The following is a 26346-nucleotide window of genomic DNA, read 5'->3' on the forward strand; positions in this document are numbered from 1 at the left end:
AATTACACTACACACTGAAACAATTAAACCATCAACATTCTCTTGATCCATATGTGAATGAAATGGGAGAAAGTCCTAATAAATGGTGCAATGGGATGTACCCTCTGCAACAATGGTTTGCAGAGTACAGATATAGACATAGATATACACGATGTTTAAGAAAAGTAATGAGATTGAGAGTGAACTGGTAATGTTGTGTTGTTCTACTTGTGCAGATGGGTTTGTTCACCCTTTCCAGATGCTCAGTCCTAGTTTCACCTCTGTACAGCCATCACTGAAGTTGTGTTTTTGTTGTGTGTTACAAAAATGGAATAGCAGAATTTGGATCAACATTATGTCATCAAGTTTTGCATTCAACTTGGAGAATCCATGAGTGTGACCTTTAAAAGTTGAAACATGTCTGAGGGGACCTATCAAGAGCACAAGTGTTTTGCTGGCACAAATCATTTTTGAAAGATTGAGAACATGCTGAAAGTGAAATTTGCTAAGGGAGACCTTCAATTTCAAAACCTATCGAAAATGTCAAATGTATGCATTCTCTTGTGAGATCAGACTGACATTTAACAATAAGAAAGATGGGTGACATGTCCTGTCACCATACCTCAAATTTTGACTGAAGGTTTGCACACGCAAAAGGTTCATGCCAAATTGGTGCCTAAAAACCTCACAACTGAGCAGAAGGACAATTGAAGAAATGTGTATGTTTATCTTCTTGAGAGGATTTCCAAAGACCACAAATGGTTCAGTCATGTGATGACAAGTGATAAATTTGGATTTTTTAGCACAATCCTTGAACAAAGGAGCAAAGTGAGGAGTGGCACATTGAGACATCTCCTCAACCAAAACAAGCTCAAATGAGGAAAACAAGGATCAGAAAAATGTTGATTTGCTTTTTTGACAGTACGGATAGCATGCATAACTAATTTGTTCCTCCAGGGCAAACTGTCCACCAAGTGCATCACAAAGATGTCCTTGAAAGGTTCAGAAAAATGGTGAATCAAGTGGACTGGACTTTGCAGAGAAGTTGATGCTGTGTCATAACAATGCTACAAGTCACACAGCCACTTCCATCTCAAAATTTTGACCTCAAAAGGCGCTCTTGTTGTTCCACAGCCCCCTCCCCCTATTCACCTGATCTGAGTTCTTGTGACTTCTTCCTTTTCCAGAAATTGAAAAATGTCTTAAAAATACATTATTTTGGGATGCTGGGAAACATTCGCAATAAAGTGACTGTCATGTTAAAAGGCCCTACCAGTTGAGGACCTTCAGCACCACTATCAAGACTGAAAACAACAACTCTGACAGTGTATAGCTGCTGAAGGAAACTACTTGTTATTTGAAACAAATACAAACTTTTATAGACAAGAAATCAATCTCATTACTTTTCTCACATACATTGTAGACTGTTTGATATGCTTTGCTTCTTAGTTCTTACCTTTTCTTGTTTTATAAGATTTTCTTATGGCAGCACATGCTCAGTCTGGTTTTGCTTTGACTAATCCTTTGTTTGTCCAAATACTCCTTTTCTGGTATTCTTGTGAAAAATTATTGACTCTGAACATCTACACTTGTCTAATTATTGGCTATATTGACCTAACATGCTAAAATGATCATTTGGAGACTCACTAGCAACTACCCCATGGTGCAGTGGTCATTCACTATGGAGCCCCATCACTACAATTGTACCTTCCCCCACTGTGCTGACTGCACAGGTATGGGCCAAGTATTTTGCGCACATTCTACCCATAGCCTGCAGCTGAGGAAGAGCATTCTAAATAAGCTCAAAATCAGCCTGCCCTCCTTTGTAAGAGGAAGTAATGAAATATCCCAACACAAGAAAGAGCTGTAGTGTGAAAGCACAAGGTTTTGTGTGTCTGTGTGCAGATTGCGCACGCACGCGTCTGCTGCTGGAAGCGGAGGGGCGCCAGGATGGGCTGCCGAGGTGCTGCGCCTCTGGTGACTTTGTAGCATGGCAGTGCTGGCGTGGCCGCTGCTACTGTGTGGATGGGCATGGCGCACAGAGTTCATCAGATGTACCAGCCTCAGAGGTGACTTCACTACCCTGCTGGGCCGATGACGACAAGAATGTTTGTGCATCAGATGATGGTGTCTAGTCCCAGCAGGTCTGTACTCCACTCGCAAAAAGTTTTCACTGCTCTACAACAAGCACATACATCTTTTCTAACTTTGTATTTATGCTTTCAGTCTCATACACAAGCTTGTTTCACTCTAATGTATTTCTGGTCAAAACAGACTACTTATGGTGGATGTAGATTTATGTGTTTAGTGTGTGTGGTTGCCAGATCCAGTGATGTACACTATACACCATGTAAAATGTGTCATTTTATTGGTCCAAATCATATATGGTTGATTCCCGGTACACACATGTTTACAGCTTCACGCAAGACCACAGACTGCTCCCAAAGAGCTTGGAAAACAAAGATGTTGATATGTAACTTCTCAATAGTTGTCGAATTAGCCCCCTAATTTAAACCTCAAACTGCAGGACATTAACACTCCCTTACAGTGGAATTTCATTAAAGGCCGAAGCAGATGAACTGAGGCTCGGAGTGGGTTTTCTCTTAGTCCATGCTCTTTCACCTAACATACATTGAGGTACAGTAATCTTTAACTCAGTAGACTGCACCACCAGTTCTGGTATTTCTTTCCTCTCGTCCTATTGTGTGAGCTAGCTGAAGGTACCGTTGCAGTGCTCTCTATTAAATTAGCACAATGACGAGCTTCAGGACAACAACAAAGCCCTCCACTTACACATTGCCACCGTGCAAGCTGAGTACATGGACCCTCGTAAGCAGGTCATCAAGCTGTCACACATGGCCATGTCCCCAGCCCCTGCACCACATCCTCGCACCCACCGCCAACGCCGTGTGACTTTTCTACTGCTGGACAGACACTGTGTTCACGACACCTACAAGCATGCCACCGAGCTCCACAACAGGGACTACCAGTTGATCACTGTCACTGTTGCTGACCCACTGACCGGGGAAACACAAGCATGTGCATTAAAGGTTAATCATACTTCATTGGGTGTAGGTGCACCATCCCCATCGGTGTCTGCGATCGACAATGGTACTCTCCATTGAATCTGTGGTGTCACCGCTGGACACCACACTTGCTAGGTGGTAGCCTTTAAATCGGCCACAGTCCATTAGTATACGTCGGACCCGCGTGTCGCCACTATCAGTGATTGCAGACAAGCCGTCACACGGCAGGTCTAGAGAGACTCCCTAGCACTCGCCCCAGTTGTACAGCCGACTGCTAGTGACGGTTCACTGACTACATACGCTCTCATTTGTAGAGATGACCGTTTAGCATAGCCTTCAGCTATGTCATTTGCTACGACCTAGCAAGGCGCCATTTTCAGTTACTATAATCTGAACAGATAATATTGTGAATCATGTACCGTCAAGAGCGACATTCATCATAAATGAATTAAAGTTAAGTATCAACTAGCTACGTTCGCTTTCTGAATTCTAATTCCTTGTCATGTTCCAGACCTCACGTCAGTATAGTCCTTCCCTCCTCACGCCAGCCTGCGTGAGCTAAAACATGTGCATTTTAGCCTCCTCTAGTAACACAGTTTTAGAAAGTAAGACTTTTCACCTTTCTTCTAATAGTTGGTCATCACCCATTGATTTCATGCCAAGAAAGATGACACCTTCCATCTCTGAACAGACTATCAAGTGCTTAAAACCAGAACAACGTTAGATAATTATCCCATAATATTCAAGATTTTGCTTCCCAACTGCACGGGGCACAAATTTTCAGTGTAATTGACTGTCACAAGGTGTGCCACCAACTGCCAATGGCATCAGAGGATGTTGAAAAAACCACCATCTTCACCCAGTTCAGATTGTGTGAGTATCTGTTTATGCTTTTTGGTCTTAAAAACACTGCACAGATGTGGCAAAGGTTCATTGACTTGTTGGTTGGAAAACTGGACTTTGTGTATGTGTACCTGGATGATTTGTTAATTTTTTCTTCCTCACTCAAGGAACATGAACTCCACTTAAATACAGTGTTACAACTCTCACAAGCAAATGGTGTTACATGGAACAATGCTAAGTCACAATAGAACTGCACTAGTATCACTTTTCTGGGCCACGTGGTTTCTGCCAACTGCATCCACTCCCTACCTGAACAGGTCGAGGCTGTCAGTATTGTGCCTTTGCCCAAAGACTTTCAGGGCCTCCGTCACTTCCTGTGTATTACTGTAAATTACTACTGCAAACACATTCTCCAAGCCGCTGACATAGAAGCCCCATTGACAGACGCTCTCGCGGGCAAAAACACTTCAGGGTCTTGGGCAGTAACCTAGACTCCCAACATGTGACATGTATTTGATAACGTCAAGTCAGCCTTACACAAGGCCTTTAAGCTCATTCACCCCATCCCTGACACTCCAATTTCGCTTACTACAAATGTGAGTGAGGCAGCAGTGGGGGTGGTGCTTCAGCAATCTGTGAGTTCTGTTGTACAGCCGCACAGATTTTTCTCCCACAAACTGTCTGATTCTCAACACAAATGGTCGACCTTCGACAAGAAACTGATTGCTATTGACACCACTATCAAACATTCACAAGATGATATTGAAGGTCATCATCTTGTGGTATTTACCAATCACAAACCACTCATATACGCTTTCCACAACCCAGGTGAGGATTCATCCCGAGATGTTTCCATCATATGGACCTCATATGCCAGTTTACAAATGACATACATTATGTCAGAGGGGCAGACAATGTTGTGGCCAATTTTTTATCTTGTGTGTCAGTATTATCTTCACAACTGGACCTCAGTGGGCTCCCTAGATTGCAAACAGATGATTCTAAACTTGTTACATTGCACTCTGATACTAAAACAGGACTCAAACTCGATTTATGGACACTTCTCAGGTTCCCATCACCCATCTGGTGTGACATTTCAACAGGACACATACATCCAATGATTCCTGCACCTCTCTGCTGGGGCATTTTTAATAGTATTCATGACATGGCACACCCTGGCGTACTTGGCACTGCATGTCTGGTATCTGAATGTTTCATTTAGCCTGGCTTGATAAAACAGTGTTGCAGTTGGGCATGAGCATGTGTGGCTTGTCAGTGTGCAAAAGTAGAATGTCATGCACAACCCTCCATCGGTACGTTTGACTTAGCAAAACGATAATTTCAACACATACACATCAGTGTCATTGGGCTCTTACCTCCTCTGGCCCCTCTCGTTACATACTGTCTGACATCAATAGGTTTACCCGCTGAGTAGAGGTAATTCCCCTCACTACTATCACAGCTGACACAGTGGCCTGAGCCCTTTTATTAATGTGTATCTCACACTTTGGCTGCCCAGCTTCTATCACCATTGAGCAGGGCTGCCAGTTTGAATTCGCCCTCTTCCAGCAACGTTGTGAACTGTGCAGGGTGAAATGATTTAGTACAACAGCGTACTACCCCTAGAACAATAAGCTTGTCAAACACTGGCAATGAACACTTAAAGCTTCACGGATGTGCCACGAAGGTGAGTGAGCCGACACCCTATCATGGGTAATGTTAAGCATTCAGGCCGCATATAAAGAGGACATTGTCACGTCTCTGGCAGAATCCTATATACAGAGAACCCCCAACACTCCCAAGCAGATCAGTGTACAGCATCATCCGTCGAGCTGCATGAGGCTAAAATGGCAGTGGAGGGGGTCATGTCCATAGATTTCTCCAATAGTAGCACCACAGTAGAGCTGGTAAGCGAGGAGTTACGGAGGCATCTGCCAGGTGGCATTGGGTCCGCATGTGAGCACAGGCAACTCATGCGCACTCTGTACAAAATGATGGAAACTACGGCACAAGTGTGCCAAACCCTGAGGTCTAAGGACCCCCGGGGAGGGTGGGTGGTTGGGTGGGGTGGGGGGTTATGCAGAGGTGACAGGATGTTGTAAACCTGGTCTGTGATCTTCAGATTAGCATCCAGTTGGGCGGAAGTTAGATGGAGAAGGTGAATTTGAACTTTTGGAGGTAGTTTGAGCAATCAGATGCTCTGGCATATGATGTGTGTCAGTCGTAGTGCGGAGATGACACCAGAGCTGCGACGGGTATCTGGAACCCAGTGACTCATGACTGACGATGAGGCAGATAGCTTCCTCTGTAGATCTGGATAGGCACTCAAGGATGGTGCATCGGGTGAACACATAGTTGTCGACAGCGGGAGGCGAAGCCACAATATCACAGATCAGGTCTGGTTCATCAAGGAGGTGACACAGTAAGCAAAGGAATTTGGAGTTGTCTTCAGCGATGCTGTGCTGCAGGACGTAGCTGACCAAGGCAAACCATGTGCGTGGGTGGTTCTTGCGAAGGGGCAGTAGTTTAGGCCAATGGATCGGGGAGTCTTGGTGTCATGGTTTGTCAGAAGCTGCCACTCCCTGTCCATAGGTCTGCAGCAGAAGTGGCTTCAGTGCAGTAGCAGTGTACCAGTTCATGACACTGTCAATCGCATGTGACACGGTAGGCACGGCTGGCTTAACCATGGTCAAGAAATCAATGAGTTGGGCGTTTGGTGGAGTAACACCAACAGGCATAGAATGGACCAGTGTGGAAGGGTCAACCGTAGTCGACCAATGTGAAGAAAATGATAGAGTACAGTTTCCGGGCCCCTCTCTACAAGTGCATTAAAGTTGTTGAAATCACCTAATGTTTGAGGAACATACACAGCAGACATGGCAGGAATGGTCTGTGCCATCGGAAACACTCATAAAGCAGACGCTGCTAGTGTGGAGAGGAGGTTTGGGATAGGGGGGCTGGTTCAAAATCCGGAGTTCTGTTATAAACATGAAATTTTGCTGTCCTGAGCATCCAGCTCGATTTGTAACGCCACTGGCCCAGGTGGAAAGTTCACACTGGCACTTGGGAAATTTATAAACATAGTAATTGGTGTTTGAGCCCATTGTGTCAGCCCTTGTTGAACACTCAGTACATGTGGTAAGTTCACATTCAATGTAAAATATTCTCATGCAAAGTTTTGTTCACGAAACACGTTCTGTTGGTATGGAACACTGCCACACAGCAGCAGATTCATGCAGCATAACAAAAAGTTTTTGTTTGTACCTGATGCCGGTACACGGGGCTGTGGAAATGTAGAAATGCTGTCCTGTTGGGTACAGCTACTGGTGTGTTGAGAAACTGCATCAAACAATTAGGAACACAAGGTGTAAAATTGGAAAACGAAGCTGGGGCATCCGTTGGGAAACCTAGTTAGCTCATGTGCAATCTAACAGGCAGCAAGTAGTCCATTGTGTACTGCATGATGGAATGAGAGTTCTTGTAGCACTCATGAATAAATTCGGGGTCACCAGTATGGGCAAAAATGTTAACCAATTCCTGCTACATTCACTCACACTATACTAATGGATTATATGTGTTATTAATCTTTATTTTATCCTTTATTTTGTTTTCATGACACATTGTGAAGGATCTGATATTTTTCCTACAAGTGTTTGCCCACAAGAGGGACTAAATATCTAACAGAAAAAAAATCTGAGTTTTACAACACTTGCACAAAGAAAAAAGCCTATACTGTGCAGAGATAAAAAATATATGTGGATAATAGTCTTTAATGAAAATGCTTGCACTATGGAAAAGTCAGCTCTGTTGAACAAGAAAAATAGCTGCAAACAATATTTGTCATTTTGAAAGGAAACTAGACACAAAAGCATAAACCTGCATTTCCTCTGGAAACTAAAACTAGCATATGCACCCCCCCCCCCCCCCAACCCCACATTAACTGTCCTATGAAAATACCTACAGCTCATTGTCAGAAAGGTTAAGACATTTAACTTTCTGGCATCATGCATCTTCCTCAACACAGCCCAAGAGTTTCTGCAATTGCCGCTGGTGGATTTCCTGTCATTCTCTTTGTGTTAGTTTGACATATCATGGATCATTTACGTGTGTACACAAATACTTATCATACAATATAACTCAGCCCTTCTCTGCCAATGAATAAATTGGTTGAAGGAGTGTTGCAGATTACTAGACAATTTTTATTGCTTCCTTAAAAACCATAGCCTCTGTTTACGAAACTCTCACTACTGCATTGCAAGGTGACTGAACAAAGGGTAAAAAATCTATTACCACCTTAGCTGCTAAACAGTACAACACATGGTAGCATTGTAGAAGGCATCGTGTATGCAAGGTGTGTAAGGTTGGAAAGAACATAGCACTAAACTGAGCCATGTACTCCTGCTGGCAGAATTGTCATGGCAAAATTTGGATGTCATCTGCCTGTCAAAATCCTGTCGTAAGAGATAAGATAATGAACATGCATCACTCAGTGGAAGGGTGGAAGGCTTCATTGTCTCATAGATGGTGAGCAATTCCCAATCAAATGTGGCCCATTTGCTCTGGGGTCAGATAGCTTAGTGGAAAATAAGGCAAGTGGCTGCCAAGAGTCTCCAACATGCTGTTGAAGTACTGCACTGATCATGGACTGACTCACATCAGTGATGACAGTGAGGGTGAAAGGAGGGGAGTGTTCCAGGAGGGCCGCATTGACAGGATTGCACTTAGTGCTCTCAAAACTGACTGTCACAGGCAGTGTCAACAGAATGGGATTTTTATCCTTTGTTTGGTTGCCTTGCAGTGGCAGTGGTGAGAGTCTCCTGAACAGAGGCCACCTTTTTAAGAAAGAAAAAAAATTGCCTAGTAATCTGCAGCATTCCTTATATGTCACAGGACATGGAAATTCCTACTTTCTCTGGCTGGGGACTTGGGCCAGAAGTGGAAATGGTGTGCCCTAATAATTTAATCTCATCTATCCTGAAACACATTTTCTATGTTGAGAACAGCCCCTTCTCTTTCCACAAGGACAAAAATCTCCCTGATGTGCTGATGGTGTTAAGCCAGCCATATCATAGGAGTAGGTACATTGATGATGAATTCTATGTACCGACTCGGCAGAAAATCCTAAGAAATTTAGGTCTTATGTCAAAGAGGTAGGTGGATCAAAACAAAATGTCCAGACACTCTGTGACCAAAATGGTACTGAAACAGAGGATGACAGACTAAAGACCGAAATACTAAATGTCTTTTTCCAAAGCTGTTTCACAGAGGAAGACTGCACTGTAGTTCCTTCTCTAGATTGTCGCACAGATGACAAAATGGTAGATATCGAAATAGATGACAGAGGGATAGAAAAACAAATAAAATCGCTCAAAAGAGGAAAGGCCGCTGGGCCTGATAGGATACCAATTCGATGTTACACAGAGTATGCGAAGGAACTTGGTCCCCCCTTCTTGCAGCGGTGTACCATAGGTCTCTAGAAGAGCGAAGCATTCCAAATGATTGGCAAAGGGCACAGGTCATCCCTGTTTTCAAGAAGGGACGTTGAATAGATGTGCAGAACTATAGACCTATATCTCTAGCATTGACCAGTTGTAGCATTTTGGGACACATATTACGTTTGAGTATAATGACTTTTCTGGAGACTAGAAATCTACTCTGTAGGAATCAGCAAGGCTTTCGAAAAAGACAATCATGTGAAACCCAGCTCGCACTATTCGTCCACAAGACTCAGAGGGTCATAGACATGGGTTCCCAGGTGGATGCCGTGTTTCTTGGCTTCTGCAAGGCGTTCGATACAGTCCCCCACAGTTGTTTAATGAACAAAGTAAGAGCATATGGACTATCAGACCAATTGTGTGATTGGATTGAAGAGTTCCTCGATAACAGAACGCAGCATGTCATTCTCAATGGAGAGAAGTCTTCAAAAGTATGAGTGATTTCAGGTGTGCTGCAGGAGAGTTTTGTAGGACCACTGCTATTCACGATATACATAAAGGACCTTGTGGATGACATCAGAAGTTCACTGAGGCTTTTTGCAGATGATGCTGTGGTATATCGAGAGGTTGTAACAATGCAAAATTGTACTGAAATGGAGGAGGATCTGCAGCGAATAGACGCATGGTGCAGGGAATGGCAATTGAATCTCAATGTAGACAAGTGTAATGTGCTGTGAAAACATAGAAAGAAAGATCCCACATCATTTAGCAACAATTTTGGATGACATCGGAAGTTCACTGAGGCTTTTTGCGGATGATGCTGTGGTGTATCGAGAGGTTGTAACAATGGAAAATGGTACTGTAATGCAGGAGGATCTGCAACAAATTGATGCATGGTGCAGGGAATGGCAATTGAATCTTAATGTAGACAAGTGTAATGTGCTGTGAATAAATAGAAAAAAAGATCCTTTATCATTTAGCTACAATATAGCGGGTCAGCAATTGGAAGCAGTTAATAACATAAATTATCTGGGAGTAGGCATTAGGAGTGATTTAAAATGGAATGATCATATAAAGTTGATCGTCGGTAAAGCAGATACCAGACTGAGATTCATTGGAAGGATCCTAAGGAAATGCAATCTGAAAACAAAGGAAGTAGGTTACAGTACACTTGTTTGCCCACTGCTTGAATATAATCACCAGTGTGGGATCTGTACCAGATAGGGTTGATAGAAGAGATAGAGAAGATCCAACGGAGAGCAGCACATTTCATTACAGGATCATTTAGTAATTGTGAAAGTGTTATGGAGATGATAGGTAAACTCCAGTGGAAGACTCTGCAGGAGAGACGCTCAGTAGCTCGGTATGGGCTTTTGTTGAAGTTTTGAGAACATACCATCACCGAGGAGGGGAGAAGACTGTAATGGGAGATAAATCTACACTAAGGATCAGGCAGGTGATATCAGCCACAGTGAAAGCCAAAAGGCACTCTTCCAAGGCCAAGATAAACAAGATGGGTGTGGGGACTGCATGAGTGGATGATGGAGCCATTTGCAGCAATGAGAAGGAAAGGGTTGAGGGGGAGGGGGGGGGGGAGGGAGGGAGTGGGATGGTATGTTGGACAAGAGAAGGAGTTTTCACAGCAACATTAACAAGTCAGAGACAGTCTCAATAAGGTAAAGTGAATGGTAGGGTAGGATTATGGCAATTAGCCAAAAACAGCAGGTGCTGGTAAATTTCTGAGCACCCAGGCACACCTACTGTCAGTTGCTAACTGTGTTTGGGTTGAGCAGGGTGGCCTGCAGTTGCCAGGATCACTGCTGAAGCACTCATGAGACCAGCACATGGGCCTAGCATCATGTGGTTCCTCCAGCTCGCCAGATGGGTGAGGTGTAATGTGCATGAGCAGGAGAGGGGAAGAGGTTGCTACAGTCGTGTGGTCCATGAGGGTAAAGACCTTAGCTGCAAGGGAGGGGAACAAAACCAATGTGCACTCCATGTGCATACCGAGGGGAGTCATTCCAGATGTGGAAAGGGTCCTTCCGGATGCCATGAAGGGTACAGGGTGCACCCATCTGCAGGTGGTCGCTCATGTCGGCACCAATGATGTGTGTCGCTATGGATCGGAGGAAATCCTCTCTGGCTTCCGGCGTCTATCTGATTTAGTGAAGACTGCCAGTCTCGCTAGCGGGATGAAAGCAGAGCTCACCATCTGCAGCATTGTTGACAGAACTGACTGTGGACCTTTGGTACAGAGCCGAGTGGAGGGTCTGAATCAGAGGCTGAGACGGTTCTGCGACCATGTGGGCTGCAGATTCCTTGACTTGCGCCATAGGGTTGTGGGGTTTCGGGTTCTGCTGGATAGGCCAGCCATCCACTACACACAGCAGGTGGCTACACGGGTAGCATGGGTTGTGTGGCGTGGACTGGGCAGTTTTTTAGGTTAGATGGCCTCGGGCAAGTACAGAAAGGGCAACAGATTCAAAGGGTGCGGGACAAAGTCAGGTCATGCAGGGACCAAGCAGAAATCAGTATTGTAATTGTAAACTGTCAAAGCTGCATTGGTAAAGTAGTGGAACTTCAAATGCTGATAGAAAGCACCAAAGCTGAAATTGTTATAGGTACAGAAAGCTGGCTGAAGCCAGAGATAAATTCTGCCAAAATTTTTACAAAGGCTCAGACGGTGTTCAGAAAGGATAGATTGCATGCAACCGGTGGTGGCGTGTTTGTCGCTGTTAGTAGTAGTTCGTCCTGTAGTGAAATAGAAGTGGATAATTCCTGAGAATTATTATAGCTGGAGGTTATACTCAACAACCGAGCTAGGTTAATAATTGGTTCCTTTTACCGACCTCCCGACTCAGCAGCATTAGTGGCAGAACAACTGAGAAAAAATCTGGAATACATTTCACTTAAATTTCCTCAGCATGTTATAGTGTTAAGTAGAGATTTCAATTTACCAGATATAGACTGGGACACTCAGATGTTTAGGACAGGTGGTAGGGAGAGAGCATCGAGTGACATTATACTGAGTGCACTATCTGAAAATTACCGCAAGCAATTAAACAGAGAACTGACCTGTGGAGATAACATCTTGGACCTACTGATAACAAACAGACCCAAACTTTTCGACTCTGTAAGTGCAGAACAGGGCAGCATCCCTGAATATGGAAGTAAATAGGAATATAAAAAAAGGGAGGGAGGTTTATCTGTTTAGCGAGAGTAATAGGAGGCAGATTTCAGACTACCTAACAGATCAAAACAAAAATTTCTCTTCCGACACTTACAATGTTGAGTGTTTATGGAATAAGTTCAAGGCAATCGTAAAATTCGTTTTAGACAGGTACGTGCCCGAGTAAAACTCTGAGGGGCGGGAAAACCCACCGTGGTTCAACAACAAACTTAGGAAACTACTATGAAAGCAAAGAGGGCTTTACTGCAAGTTTAAACACAGCCAAAACCTCTCAGAAAAACAGAAGCTAAACGATGTCAAAGTTAGCGTAAGGAGGGCTATGTGTGATGTGTTCAGTGAATTCTAAAGTAAAATGCTATGTACCAACTTGACAGAAAATCCTAGGAAGTTCTGGTATTACGTTAAATCAGTAAGTGGATCGAAACAGCATATCCAGACACTCTGGGATGATTATGGCATTGAAACAGAGGATGACACACGTAAAGCTGAAATACTAAACACCTTTCTCCAAAGCTGTTTCACAGAGGAAGACCGCACTGCAGTTCCTTCTCTAAATCCTTGCATGAACGAAAAAATGGTTGACATCGAAGTAAGTGTCCAAGGAATAGAAAAGCAACTGAAATCACAGAGGAAAGCACAGGTAGTCTCAGTTTTCAAGAAGGGTCATCGAGCAGATGTGCAAAACTATAGGCCTATATCTGACATCAATCTGTTGTAGAATTTTGAACATGTTTTTTGCTCATGTATCATGTCATTTCTGGAAACCCAGAATCTACTCTGTAGGAATCAACATGGATTCCAGAAACAGCGATCATGTGAGACCCAACTCGCTTTATTTGTTCATGAGACCCAGAAAATATTAGATACAGGCTCCCAGGTAGATGCTATTTTCCTTGACTTCCAGAAGGTGTTCGATACAGTTCTGCACTGTCGCCTGATAAACAAAGTAAGAGCCTACGGAATATCAGACCAGCTGTGTGGCTGGATTGAAGAGTTTTTAGCAAACAGATCACAGCATGTTGTTCTCAATGGAAAAGCATCTACAGACGTTAAAGTAACCTCTGGTGTGCCACAGGGGAGTGTTATGGGACCACTGCTTTTCACAATTTATATAAATGACCTAGTAGATAGTGTCAGAAGTTCCATGTGGCTTTTCGTGGATGATGCTGTAGTATACAGAGAAGTTTCAGCATTAGAAAATTGCAGCGAAATGCAGCAAGATATGCAGCGGATAGGCACTTGGTGCAGGGAGTGGCAACTGACCCTTAACATAGACAAATGTAATGTATTGTGAATACATAGAAAGAAGGATCCTTTATTGTATTATTATATGATAGTAGAACAAACACTGGTAACAGTTACTTCTGTAAAATATCTGGGAGTATGCGTACAGAACTATTTGAAGTGGAATGATCATATAAAATTAATTGTTGGTAAGGCAGGTGCCAGGTTGACATTCATTGGGTGAGTCCTTAGAAAATGTAGTCCATCAACAAAGGAGGTGGCTTACAAAACACTCGTTCGATCTATACTTGAGTATTGCTCATAAGTGTGGGATCCATACCAGGTTGGGTTGACAGAGGAGATAGAGATGATCCAAAGAAGAGTGGTGTGTTTTGTCACAGGGCTTTTTGGTAAGCGTGACAGCGTTACGGAGATGTTTAGCAAACTCAAGTGGCAGACTCTGCAAGAGAAGCGCTCTGCATCGTGGTGTAGCTTGCTGTCCAGGTTTCGAGAGGGTACGTTTCTGTATGAGGTATCGAATATATTGCTTCCCCCTACTTATACCTCCCAAGGAGATCACAAATGTAAAATTAGAGAGATTTGAACGTGCACAGAGGCTTTCTGGCAGTCGTTCTTCCCACAAACCATACGAGACTGGAACAGGAAAGGGAGGTAACGACAGTGGCATGTAGGGTGCCCTCTGTCACACACCACTATTGAGTGGCTTGCGGAGTATAAATGTATATGTAGATGTAGATGTAGATGTGGACTGTGCAGGGCTTTGGTTGGGGAGGGGGCACAGACGCAGGAAGGTGTAAACAAGTGATGACAGTGATTAAACCAGCCATCTCACTGCTCAAATCCCCAATGAGCTCTGTTGGGTCTGACTGTGCACCCTGAGGTGCTACTGCTGCTTGTATTTCAGGGCAGCTGAAGGACTTCTTACTGTAGTGGCACAAGGGCTCCAGAGTGGCGGGAGGGTGTAAGGGGACCGGATGACAGATGTGGTCGAGAGCTTGCTGAGGTCAGTGGGCAGGTCAAGGGACTAGAACATCCAGTCTGCTATTAATGGTGGTGACATTGATATCTGTATGGTTCTGTGTGGAGAGTGCCGTAAGATCACAGAAGGCAACAGAAAATTCCTTTTGTGGAATAAAAGCTTATCCAGCATGACATAGGGTTTGATTAAGGCATGGACATGTGGGAGCTGAGTGGGCCTCATATTGGAACATTCCTCAAAAGAAAATAGTGCTTGGGAGCAATGCACTTTGGGCGATGTTAATCATGTGATTAGGTATTCTTTTAATTTATAGTGGCTGTCAGACTGCAGAGACTTGGTTATGATGTCATGAATCTTCACTGTGACAGCCAGCTCAGGTCACTCAACTACATCTACATCTACATCCATACTCCACAAGCCACCGGACGGTGTGTGGCGGAAGGTACTTTGAGTGCCTCTATCGGTTCTCCCTTCTATTCCAGTCTCGTATTGTTCGTGGAAAGAAAGATTGTCAATATGCCTCTGTGTGGGCTCTAATCTCTCTGATTTTATCCTCATGGTCTCTTCACGAGATATACGTAGGAGGGAGCAATATACTGCTTGACTCCTAAGTGAAAGTATGTTCTCGAAACTTCAACAAAAGCCCGTACTGAGCTACTGAGCATCCCTCCTGCAGAGTCTTCCACTGGAGTTTACCTATCATCTCCATAACACTTTCACAATTACTAAATGATCCTGTAATGAAATGTGCTGCTCTCCGTTGGATCTTCTCTATCTCTTCTATCAACCCTGTCTGGTACGGATCCCACGCTGGTGATTATATTCAAGCAGTGGGCAAACAAGTGTATTGTAACATACTTCCTTTGTTTTTGGATTACATTTCCTTAGATCCTTCCAATGAATCCCAGTCTGGCATCTGCTTTACCGACGATCAACTTTGTATGATCATTCCACTTTAAATCACTCCTAATGCCTACTCCCAGATAAATTATGGAATTAACTGCTTCCAGTTGCTGACCTGCTATATTGTAGCTAAATGATAAAGGATCTTTCTTTCCATGTATTCGTAGCACATTACACTTGTCTACATTGAGATTCAATTGCCATTCCCTGCACCATGCATCAATTCGTTGCAGATCCTCCTGCATTTCAGTACAATTTTCCATAGTACAACCTCTTGATATACTACAGCATCAACCGCAAAATGCCTCAGTGAACTTCCAATGTTATCCACAAGGTCATTTATGTATATTGTGAATAGCAATGGTCCTACGACACTCCCCTGCGGCACGCCTGAAATCACTCTTACTTCGGAAGACTTCTCTCCATTGAGAATGACATGCTGCGTTCTGTTATCTAGGAACACTTCAATCCAATCACATAATTGGTCTGGTAGTCCATATTCTCTTACTTTGTTCATTAAACAACTTTCGGAAGTGAAGAAACACGGCATCTACCTGGGAACCCACGTATATGGCCCTCTGAGTCTCTTGGACAAATAGCGCGATCTGAGTTTCACACGTCTTTATCGAAACCCATACTGATTCCTACAGAGTAGATTCCCATCAGGTCCAGCAGCCTTTCCTCTTTTCAGCAATTTTAATTGTTTCTCTATCCCTCTGTCATCTATTTCGATATGTACCATTTTGTCATCTGTGCAACAATCTAGAGAAGGAACTACAGTGCAGTCTTCCTCTGTGAAACAGCTTTGGAAAAAGACATTTAGTATTTCGGTCTTTAGTCTGTCATCCTCTGTTTCAGTACCATTTTGGTCACAGAGTATCTGGACATTTTGTTTTGATCCACCTACCGCTTTGACATAAGACCAAAATTTCTTAGGGTTTTCTGACAAGTCAGTGTATAGAACTTTAGTTTCGAATTCATTGAACACCTCTCGCATAGCCCTCCTCACACTACATTTCGCTTAGCGTAATTTTTTTTGTCTGCAAGGCTTTGGCTATGTTTATGTTTGCTGTGAAGTTCCCTTTGCTTCCGCAGCAATTTTCAAACTCGGTTGTTATACCACGGTGGCTCTTTTCCATCTCTTACAATCTTGCTTGGCACATACTCAGCTAATGCATATTGTACAATGGTTTTAAACTTTGTTCACTGATCCTCAACACTATCTGTACCAGAGTCAAAACTTGTGTTGAGCCATCAAGTACTCTGAAATCTGCTTTTTGTCACTTTTGCTAAACAGAAAAATCTTCCTACCTTTCTTAATATTTCTATTTACAGCTGAAATCATCGATGCAATAACTGCTTTATGATTGCCGATTCTCTGTTCTGCATTAACTGTTTCAAATGGTTTGGGTCTGTTTGTCACCAGAAGGTATAATATGTTATCGCCACGAGTTGGTTCTCTGTTTAACTGCTCAAGGTAGTTTTCAGATAAAGTACTTAAAAAATTTTCACTGGATTGTTTGTCCCTGCCACCCGTTATGAATGTTTGAGTCTCCCAGTCTATATCTGGCAAATTAAAATCTCCACCCAGAACTATAACATGGAGGGGAAATCTACTCAAAATATTTTCCAAATTTTCCTTCAGGTTCTCTGCCAGAACAGCTGCTGAGCCTGGGGGCCTATAGAGACATCCAATTACCCTGTTTGAGCCTGGTTTAACCGTGACTTTCACCCAAATTATTTCACATTTCGGATCTCCGTCCATTTCCTTCAATACTATTGCACTTTTTATCGCTATAAACATGCCTCCCCCTTCACTGTCCAGCCTGTCTTTGCGGTATACATTCCAATCTCAGTTTAGAATTTCATTACTGTTTACCTATGGTTTCAGCCAACTTTCTGTCCCTAGTACTATGTGGGCATTGTGATCGTTTATTAATGAGAGCAGTTCTGGGACCTTTCTATAGATGCTCCTGCAGTTTACTATTACCACATTAATATTGTTATTCCCTGTTGCGCTTTGCCTACTGCTACCTTGTTGCATCTCAGGAGGGGTCTTGTCAGGCCTAGGGAGGGAATTCTCTAACCTAAAAAACCCACATGTGCACTCTACACATACTCTGCTACCCTTGTAGCTGCTTCCTGTGTGTAGTGCATGCCTTACCTATTCAGGGGGACCCTACATTTCTCCACCCAATAGCGGAGGTTGAGAAATTTGCACCTCAGATCTCCGCAGTATCATCTGAATCTCTGGTTTAAGCCTTCCACTCGGCTCCAAACCAGAGGACCGCAATCGGTTCTGGGAATGATACTACAAATAGTTAGCTCAGATTCCACCATGCGAACGAGATTTTCCGCCTTCACCAACTCTGCCAACCACTTGTATGAACTGAGGATGAACTCTGACCCCAGATGGCAGAAGTCATTGGTGCCGACATGAGCAACAATTTGCGGTCGGGTGCACCCAGTGCTCTCTATCATCAGCGGCAGGGCCTCCTCCACATCTCAGATGAGACCCCTCCGGCAAGCAGACACAGTGAACACTGGCCTTCTTCCCTGACCTTTCTGCTATTTCCGTAAGGCACTCCATCACCTGCCTAACATTGGAGCTCTCAATCACTACAATCACTAATAACCCCCCCTCCTGTGTTCCTGCTCACACCTTGCTGAAAGAGTGGCCACATGTCCACTCACAGGCAGAGCAGGGGATGTCACACAGCCAGCCTCCACATTGGCCCTCCGCCTCGTTCAATGCAAACGCCATTGAACCCGCCACTCCCCTTGAGGTTAGGGTGGCCCAGCCGCACCCAGTATCCACGAAGATGTCTTGACAGCAGGGACCGTGGGTGAAGCATGTAACACCTGGTTTATACCATGTGACGCACCAGACTCCCCACTGCTGCCACACTCCGAGGCAGCAGCCTGAAGACGGCTGACTGCAGCCATCAACATGATCAGCTGTTCGCGAACAGTGACCAGCTCCTCCTGAATCCACACACAGCAGTCACACATCCTATCCATCCTAAGAAATCAATTTACTGAAGAGAGTTAATCAACTTTTAACTAGACTGCTCCTTCACTAAAGGCGGCTGACAGCTGACCAAACTGTGGTTACTAGACACTTCTTGTTGAAAACAATGAAAATAAGCACTACCTGTCTCTGGACTGTATTCAAAACAAACACTAGCACTACTGGCACCACAGCTGACTAAAGGGACTCTCTCTGACTGTATTCAAAACAAACATGAAATCTATGGAACACTATTACTAGTACTTGAAAAGTAAAGCTTCCTAAAAGCAAAAACACATGGAAGAAGAAGTGACAAGTAAGAAAAATATAGTTAATACTTAAATTAAAATAGCTCGCTGGACAGCAGATGTGAAGCAGTTGGCAGTTACGATGACACTGATACTAGTGGCACTATGGCTGTCTGAAGGGACTCTCTCTGACTGTATTCAAAACAAACTCGAAATCTATGGAACACTATTACTAGTACGTGAAAAGTAAAGCTTCCTAAAAGCAAAAACACATGGAAGAAGAGGTGGTGTGTGTGTGTGTGTGTGTGTGTGTGTGTGTGTGTGTGTGTGTGTGTGTGTGTGTGTATGTGTGTGTGTGTGTGGGGGGGGGGGGGGGGGGGGGGTGTTTGAGGTTTACAGGCGCTAAACAGTGTGGCCATCAGTGCCCAAACACATAAAAACAGGAACACATGCACTGATGGGACTAAGATGAACAGCGAACAAGGAGAACAGCTAAGAGCTGACACAGTTACAAATCCCCACATACAGAGGCAAAACAAGAGGAGAAGGAACACACTAAAAAAGGAAAGGAAACACAAGGAAAAGAGAACAGAAACAGAAGGGAAACAAGGAGGTAATCGTGACTGGCGGACCTCTTACCTAAAACCTGGGTGAGCCAGTCACCCAGCAGCACATTAAAACCCTCTCCCTAAAATCTGAGGCAACAAATTGGACAGGACACAAAACCATAAGACCTTAACCACAGTCATTGCGTCGTCTTGCAAAATAGAGGGCAAATCTGGTGGCAAAGAAACCACCGCCCTCTGGTCAGAGAATAAAAGACAGTCAAGTAAAATGTGGCAGACAGTAATCTGGATGCCACAAGCACTGCAGATTGGGGGATCCTCTCGCCGGAGTAAAAAACCATGCGTTTAGGGACTGTGCCCGATGCGGAGGCAAGTGAGGAGACTCTCATCCCACCTGCATGACTGGTAGGACGTACGCCATGGTCGCGTAGTGGCCTTTACCAGACGCAGCTTATTGTCACCAGTCACTCCTCTTCCCATTGACGCAAAACACGAAAACGCAAAAGGGAGGTAACAGCATAGAGGGGGATGGCACATTCAACAACGTGAGGGAGGGAACAAGCATCTTTGGCAGCCACATCCGCCAGTTCGTTTCCCCTAATACCCACGTGCCCCGCCACCCAGCAGAAAGAAACCTCCTTCCCCTGCCGTTGCAGGTGGAGTAGGGCATCATGGATGTTCTGGATGACCGTATCCGCTGGGTACAAGTGTTGCATGGTCTGAAGGGCACTCAGGAAGTCAGAACAGATGAGGAACTTAAGACTGGGAACACATCTCATCTGCTCCAATGCCTACAAGATTGCAAACAATTCGGCATCAAAGATGGTAAACGCCGCAGGAAGCCATAACTTGATGACTCGATCAGCGAAAGCAACAGCACAACCAACAGAGTCCCTCTGTTGAGAGCCATCCGTAAATAAAGGTACATGGTCCGGATACTGGTTTAAAATATTGTAAAATAAGGAGATAAAAACAAACGCTGGAGTGCAGCTCCTCTGGTTCTCCAACAAGTCTAGAAGGATGCTGGGCCTCTGGAGCAACCAGGGAGACAGGCAAGTAAAACCTTGTCATTGGGGGGCCACACGCTCCACACCAAGGGACTCAAGCAAATGCTTGGCATGAATCCCAAATGGTCTCGTTGTCCTGGGACGACTGGAAAAGAGACATTCCATAGGCGGTCAGGCAACGGTAGGGTACGCAGGGGAGGTAGGACAGGCAAGGAAATGACACACCCGTCGCACCATGAGGAGTTTCCGCCGGATGGCGAGCGGCAGTTCCCCTGCCTCAGCACACAGGCTGGGGATGGGACTGGTACGGAAGGCACCAGTGGCCAGCCTGATACGCTCATGGTGTACTGCGTCAAGGATCTTCAGATACAAAGGCCTTGCTGACCCATACACGGTGCAAGCATAGACAAGACGCAATCGGACAAAAGCCCTATAAAACTGCAGCAGACGCGCCCGATCTGCTCCCCAGGACCGATGGCTCAGACACTTAAAAATATTCAGTGCCTTCAGGGCCCACACCTTGAGGTCTTTAAGGTGAGGCAACCATGACAACTTGGAATCAAAAGTGAGGCCCAGGAACCTCACAGTGTCTCTAAAAGGACAGGGGGGGGGGGGGGGGGTAAAAGGACGGCGAGAATGATTAAAATGAACACACACAGATTTGTCTGCAGAAAAGGTAAAACCCGTCTTTGTAGTCCATGCCTCTAAGCGCTTTATTGTAAGCTGCAACTGTCGACTAGCAGTGACAAGACTGGAGGAAGAACAGAAAACAGCAAAATCATCCACAAACAGGGGGAACTGGGCAGGACTCTGGATAGTGGACGTGATATTGTTAATAGCGATGGGAAAGAGGGTGACACTTAAAACACTGCCCTGAGGAACACCATTCTCCTGCACGTACAAATCAGATAGCCCGTTACCAACCCGATACCGAAAGAGGCGGTGAGAAAGAAAGGACCGAATGAAGATGGGGAGACACCTAGACAATGCTGGTTACGTAGGAAGGCCTGCTGGATGGCGGCCTCAAGCAGGGTCGAGTTGTCTATAGTGGAACGACATCTCTGAAAGCCACACTGAGAAGGGCTAAGGAGCTGCCTGGTCTTGAGCAGCCAAACCAGGCGTCGGTTGACCATGCGTTCCAACATCTTTCCAACACAGCTCATCAAAGCAATACTGCGATAACTACTGGGATGCGTTCGGTCCTTCCCTGGTTTGAGGAGGGGAATCAAAATCGCCTCCCTCCATGAGTCAGGGTACATGCCGGTAACCATATCATATTAAAACAGTTCAGGAAAACTTCCTTGGATGGCAGCAACAAGTGCCGCAGCATACTGCACCAGATTTGATCATGGCCAGGTGCAGTATCATGAGCCACAGACAGTGCCGAATCCAGTTCCCACATTGTGAAGGGGCAGTTATAGAGTTCAGAATTTAGAGACCGGAAGTCAAAGTGACCCCTCTTGATGGCAGTGTGATAGCAGCAGAAATCTGGATCACAGTTAATAGTGGCGGTAGAATCCGCAAAATGCATGGCCAGTGTCTGGGCAATGTCTCTCGGCACAGTGAAGAGACATCCCTGATGCAGCAATGCCGTGACAGGTAGTTGGCTGAGTTTCCTGGAAATCCTCCTGATGGCTTCCCATACTTTCATAGAACTAGTGGAGCGAGAGATGGAGTTCAAGAACGATTGCCATAGCCGTCGTTTGCTCTCTTTAATCACTCGCCGCGCTTTGGCCCCTGCCACAAGATTGTCAGTTGAGACGGCACTTGAAGCGATGCACAGCTGCACTGCGGGCTCGGATGGCTGAGAGGCACTCAGTGGTCCACCAAAGGACAGGACGCCTCTTGGGATGACTGGATGACCGTGGGATTGACAATTCAGCAGCATGGGAGATCATGGCTGTAACAAGGTCTACCCATTTATGGATGCTGGCACGGTGTTCCAAAACAGCAAGTTGGCTGAAAAGTGTCCAGTCAGCTCTGCAGAGGTGGCACCGGGGCGGCACTGGTAATGCCACAGCCTCATCCAGGAGGCAAATCCAAAGGAGGAAGTGGTCACTAGAATGGAGGTGAGCAGCAGCCTCCCACAGAGCAGAATCCACGAGTGCTGGAGAGCAAAAGGAAAGGTCAATAGCCGATGACGACCCAGAAGCAGTATAGAAATGAGTGGGAGCACCAGAGTTGAGGATGCACAGTTCTTCAGACATCATGAGGCTTTCCAGAATGCGACCCCTGGGGCAAGTAGTCGGAGAGCCCCATAAGACATTATGAGCATCGAAGTCCCCCAGAAGAAGAAATGGGGAGGGGAGTTGGCGAATAAGGTCCGTGAGAGCCTCAGAGTCTATTGCATCCGGAGGTGGTAAATAAACTGAACAGACTGTGAGCCTCCAACCCACAAGAATGTCAACTGCAACTGCTTGCAAGTCGGTGACGAGAGGGAGCTCAGATGAGGGGTGCATGTCACAGACAAAAACCGCACCACCACCCTTTACCCTTTCCCCCGTCAGATCATCTTTTTGATATACGGCATAGCCCCGTAAAGAAGGAGCATCAGTGGCCCGAAAATGTGTCTCTTGGAGACATAAGCACAAGGGGCACTCTCGTATAAGGAGTTGTAATTCGGCCACATGTGTCCTGAACCCATTCAGGTTCCACTGTAATATGGGAGCCAGTGATCAGGGTGGCTGAACTTTCACCCTGCCTCTGTGCTTTGGAGGAGAGCCCGTACTGGCCGGAGATTTATTCCTGGGGCGAGAAGATCACCCCCGGTCGACATCAATGTCCATAAGCTCCAATGACGACCCACGGGAGATGTCAGACAGTACGATGGCCTCGTCATCGGACTGACCCTGACTAGTCTCCTCATGTGGCAAAACCTTCACTTTCTGTGTCTTTGTCTTGGGGGGTTTAGAATGCAGAACCTTGTCAACAGTTGGAGCTTTACTCGCCTGGGCAGAAGGCGCCATATGGGGAGAGGCAGGAAGGACCCCAATGTCAGCAACCACGGCCTTGTCCGACGTAGTGTGGAGAGCTGCAGGGTGCAAAACAACTGCAGCACCACAAGTGCACTGGCAAACGCAGGTATTAGTGCTAACACTAGCAACCTCCGTTTGCGTAGCAACAGTGGCCATTTGTACCGGTTTTTTCAGAGCGGAAGTGAAAGATGTTGAAAACACAGGAGGTTGCATGGCTTTAAAGAGCTTCTTGGCCTCACCATAGGGGATGCGCTTAGATGTTTTAATCTCCTGTACCTTCCGTTCGTCGAGATAGATGGGGCAGATCCGGCTCCAGACAGGGTGACTCCCAGAGCAATTCACGCACTTCACAGGCGATGAACAATCGGCTCCGTCATGGGCAGGCTGACCACATTTACCACAAGTGGCTATCCCATTGCACCCCAATGTAGTATGCCCAAAGCACTGACATTTAAAACAGCACATTGGGTTGGGGAAATATGGCCGTACTGGCAAACATAAGAACCCCGCTTTAATTTGCTCTGGGAGTCTCAGGCAACTGAACGTGAGAATAAACGAGTCAGATTTGACGAGGTCCCCATCGACTCGTTTCATAATATGCTGCACGTCAACAATACCATCGTCAGCCCACTCAGATTTTAACTTGTCTATGGGGATATCCACCAAGACCCTACACGTCACAACACCCTTACTATAATTCAAAGTGGAGTGGAGCTCGGTCTCGATAGCGTACTCTCCTAGACAGGTTGCTTTCCGAAGGGAAGCGACTTGACGAGAACTAGAAGTCTCAACTAACAGAGTCCCATTGCGCAGTTGCTTCACAGATTTCAGTGTTCCTGCAATTCCCTCAAGACCCTTGTGGATGTAAAAGGAAGAAACCCTCTCAAAGCTACCCTCCTTCCGTTTAATAATCAAAAACACATTCTGATTATCAGCATGTGCTCCGTTACAACAGTCTGTTAAATCTCTAGTAACACCAGGAGCTGGAGGACTCGCAGCGCGTAGCCGCTTTTTCGATGGGGTGTGTTTTCCTACCAGTGACCCACCCAAGCCACTGGTAGGGGGAAATGTAGAGGTCGAAGGGTCCATTGCGGTCCCACGAGCAGCTAGGGAACTAAAGGTCCACTCAGACAGAGCCCCGCGTGCCTGATTAAGCCTTATACAACTGGGGTGCGGCAGGTGCCCCAGAGGTTGCCCGCTTGCGACTGTTCCACCCCAACAGCCATGCATCTTCTAGATGCAGAGCACACCAAAAGATTGAGGGGTTTTTATAGAGGTTGGCCTTCCTCGCAATCCAGGCGGTCAAGCCAAGATTACCATTCCCCGCAGCACACAACATTTCACCGCCGTGCCGTACGGTGGTCGCTGAAGCATGTCCGGGGGTTACGGTGACAGGAGACTGGCGGCGCTGACCAGTCCCCAGCTCAGGACCCCAGGGTCGCCAAGCTCGTACTCAGCAAGTGAATGCTGAGCCCCTGGGGAGGAAGAAGAGATGACAAGTAAGAAAAATACAGTTAATACTTAAATTAACGTAGCTCACTGCACAGCAGATGTGAAGCAGATGGCAGTTACGATTCTGGATCCAGCAAGGCAGCAAGGATTGCATCAGTGGAGGAAAACCATAGGCGTAAATCACAGAAGTCGAATGCAGGGAGATGGACAGAAGCTCTGTTTGACTGATGAGCTGGCTATGGGAACAGGACCTGAGGTGTAGCAGAACTCATGGGGCGTGCAAACTGTGCAAGGAACTGGTTTAAATCGGCTGCCTGTGCCAGCAGGTAAGATGGACTCCATCTGACCAGATAGGATCATTTCCGTATGTGGGCTGCAGTTTGGACATAAGTGTAGGATAAAAAAAAAAAGTATACTTGGCAGTCATAAAAGTGCAGGCATGAAGGGAAACAGGGATTAAACACCACGTGGAGCTTATGATACAACACAGAGGTGCTTGAAGTTAGCCTAACAGGGAAAGTGCACAGCATGGAACACATGAGGAATGGGTTCAGTAGAACGGGTCTGCTAGAATTCTGGGTCATCAGTGTGGTAACACTGGTAGAATCATAAGCGTTTCACTATACAATGCACATCACAGCTACTGAATGATGGAAATTAAGGAGAACAGAAATAGAAGTCTGAAAGTGAAACAATAAAAGGTGAGGGGATGAATTTTCAGCAAGACAAGCTATTTATTAGGATACAGCACATTATTTAACAAAAATGTAAGGGGGGAAATATGATGTGTACACACAATTTAGGCATTATTTGCACAATAAAAAAGTATGGGCAAAGAAACAAACAAATGGTATGTTTGTAGGTGGGAGCCTTCATTATGGTTAATGCAAGTTCAAGAAAGGTCAACATAAACATTAAAAATTTCTCCCTCAGAGAGGCCATGGGAAACTATGAACAAAAGTTTAAAAAAAGATACAGTGTGAGCAGGTGCCATTGCATGTGAATGAAGTTCCATAACTGTTTTAGAATTCAACAAGATCATCCATGTGGACACTTGGCATTGGCAAAAAGTAATGGAGGAGACTAGTGTTTAACGTCCCGTCGACAACGAGGTCATTAGAGACGGAGCGCAACCTCAGGTGAGGGAAGGATGGGGAAGGAAATCGGCCATGCCCTTTCAAAGGAACCATCCCGGCATTTGCCTGAAGCGATTTAGGGAAATCATGGAAAACCTAAATCAGGATGGCCGGAGACGGGATTGAACCGTTGTCCTCCCAAATGCGAGTCCAGTGTGCTAACCACTGCACCACCTCGCTCGGTCGGCAAAAAGTAATGCTAAGTACATGGGTAGAGGGTGTTTAGTGCATATGAAACTAAAGGCCTCCAGAAATCGAAAGGCGGCTGTCCTAAGAAATGCACAAGGCCAACTCACCAGAATTTTCCTCAAATAGTCATCATGCAGTGCTCAGGTCCTCAGTGAAAGCACTG

The 26346-nt window shown here is 45.4% G+C and overlaps 1 protein-coding gene across 2 annotated transcripts in view; it reads left to right on the forward strand.

The window, feature by feature from the left end:
- LOC126281480 (uncharacterized) overlaps nt 1–26346 on the forward strand; it is a 182637-nt gene that overhangs the window by 148003 nt on the left and 8288 nt on the right. For both annotated transcript variants that reach the window (XM_049980477.1, XM_049980476.1), the window contains one exon: nt 1885–2123. In XM_049980477.1, the coding sequence (XP_049836434.1) occupies nt 1885–2114 (230 nt within the window). In that variant the 3' untranslated portion in view covers nt 2115–2123. The remainder of the gene's footprint in view (nt 1–1884; nt 2124–26346) is intronic.

Source organism: Schistocerca gregaria, chromosome 7 (genome assembly GCF_023897955.1).
Source record: "Schistocerca gregaria isolate iqSchGreg1 chromosome 7, iqSchGreg1.2, whole genome shotgun sequence".
Lineage (NCBI taxonomy): Eukaryota > Metazoa > Arthropoda > Insecta > Orthoptera > Acrididae > Schistocerca > Schistocerca gregaria.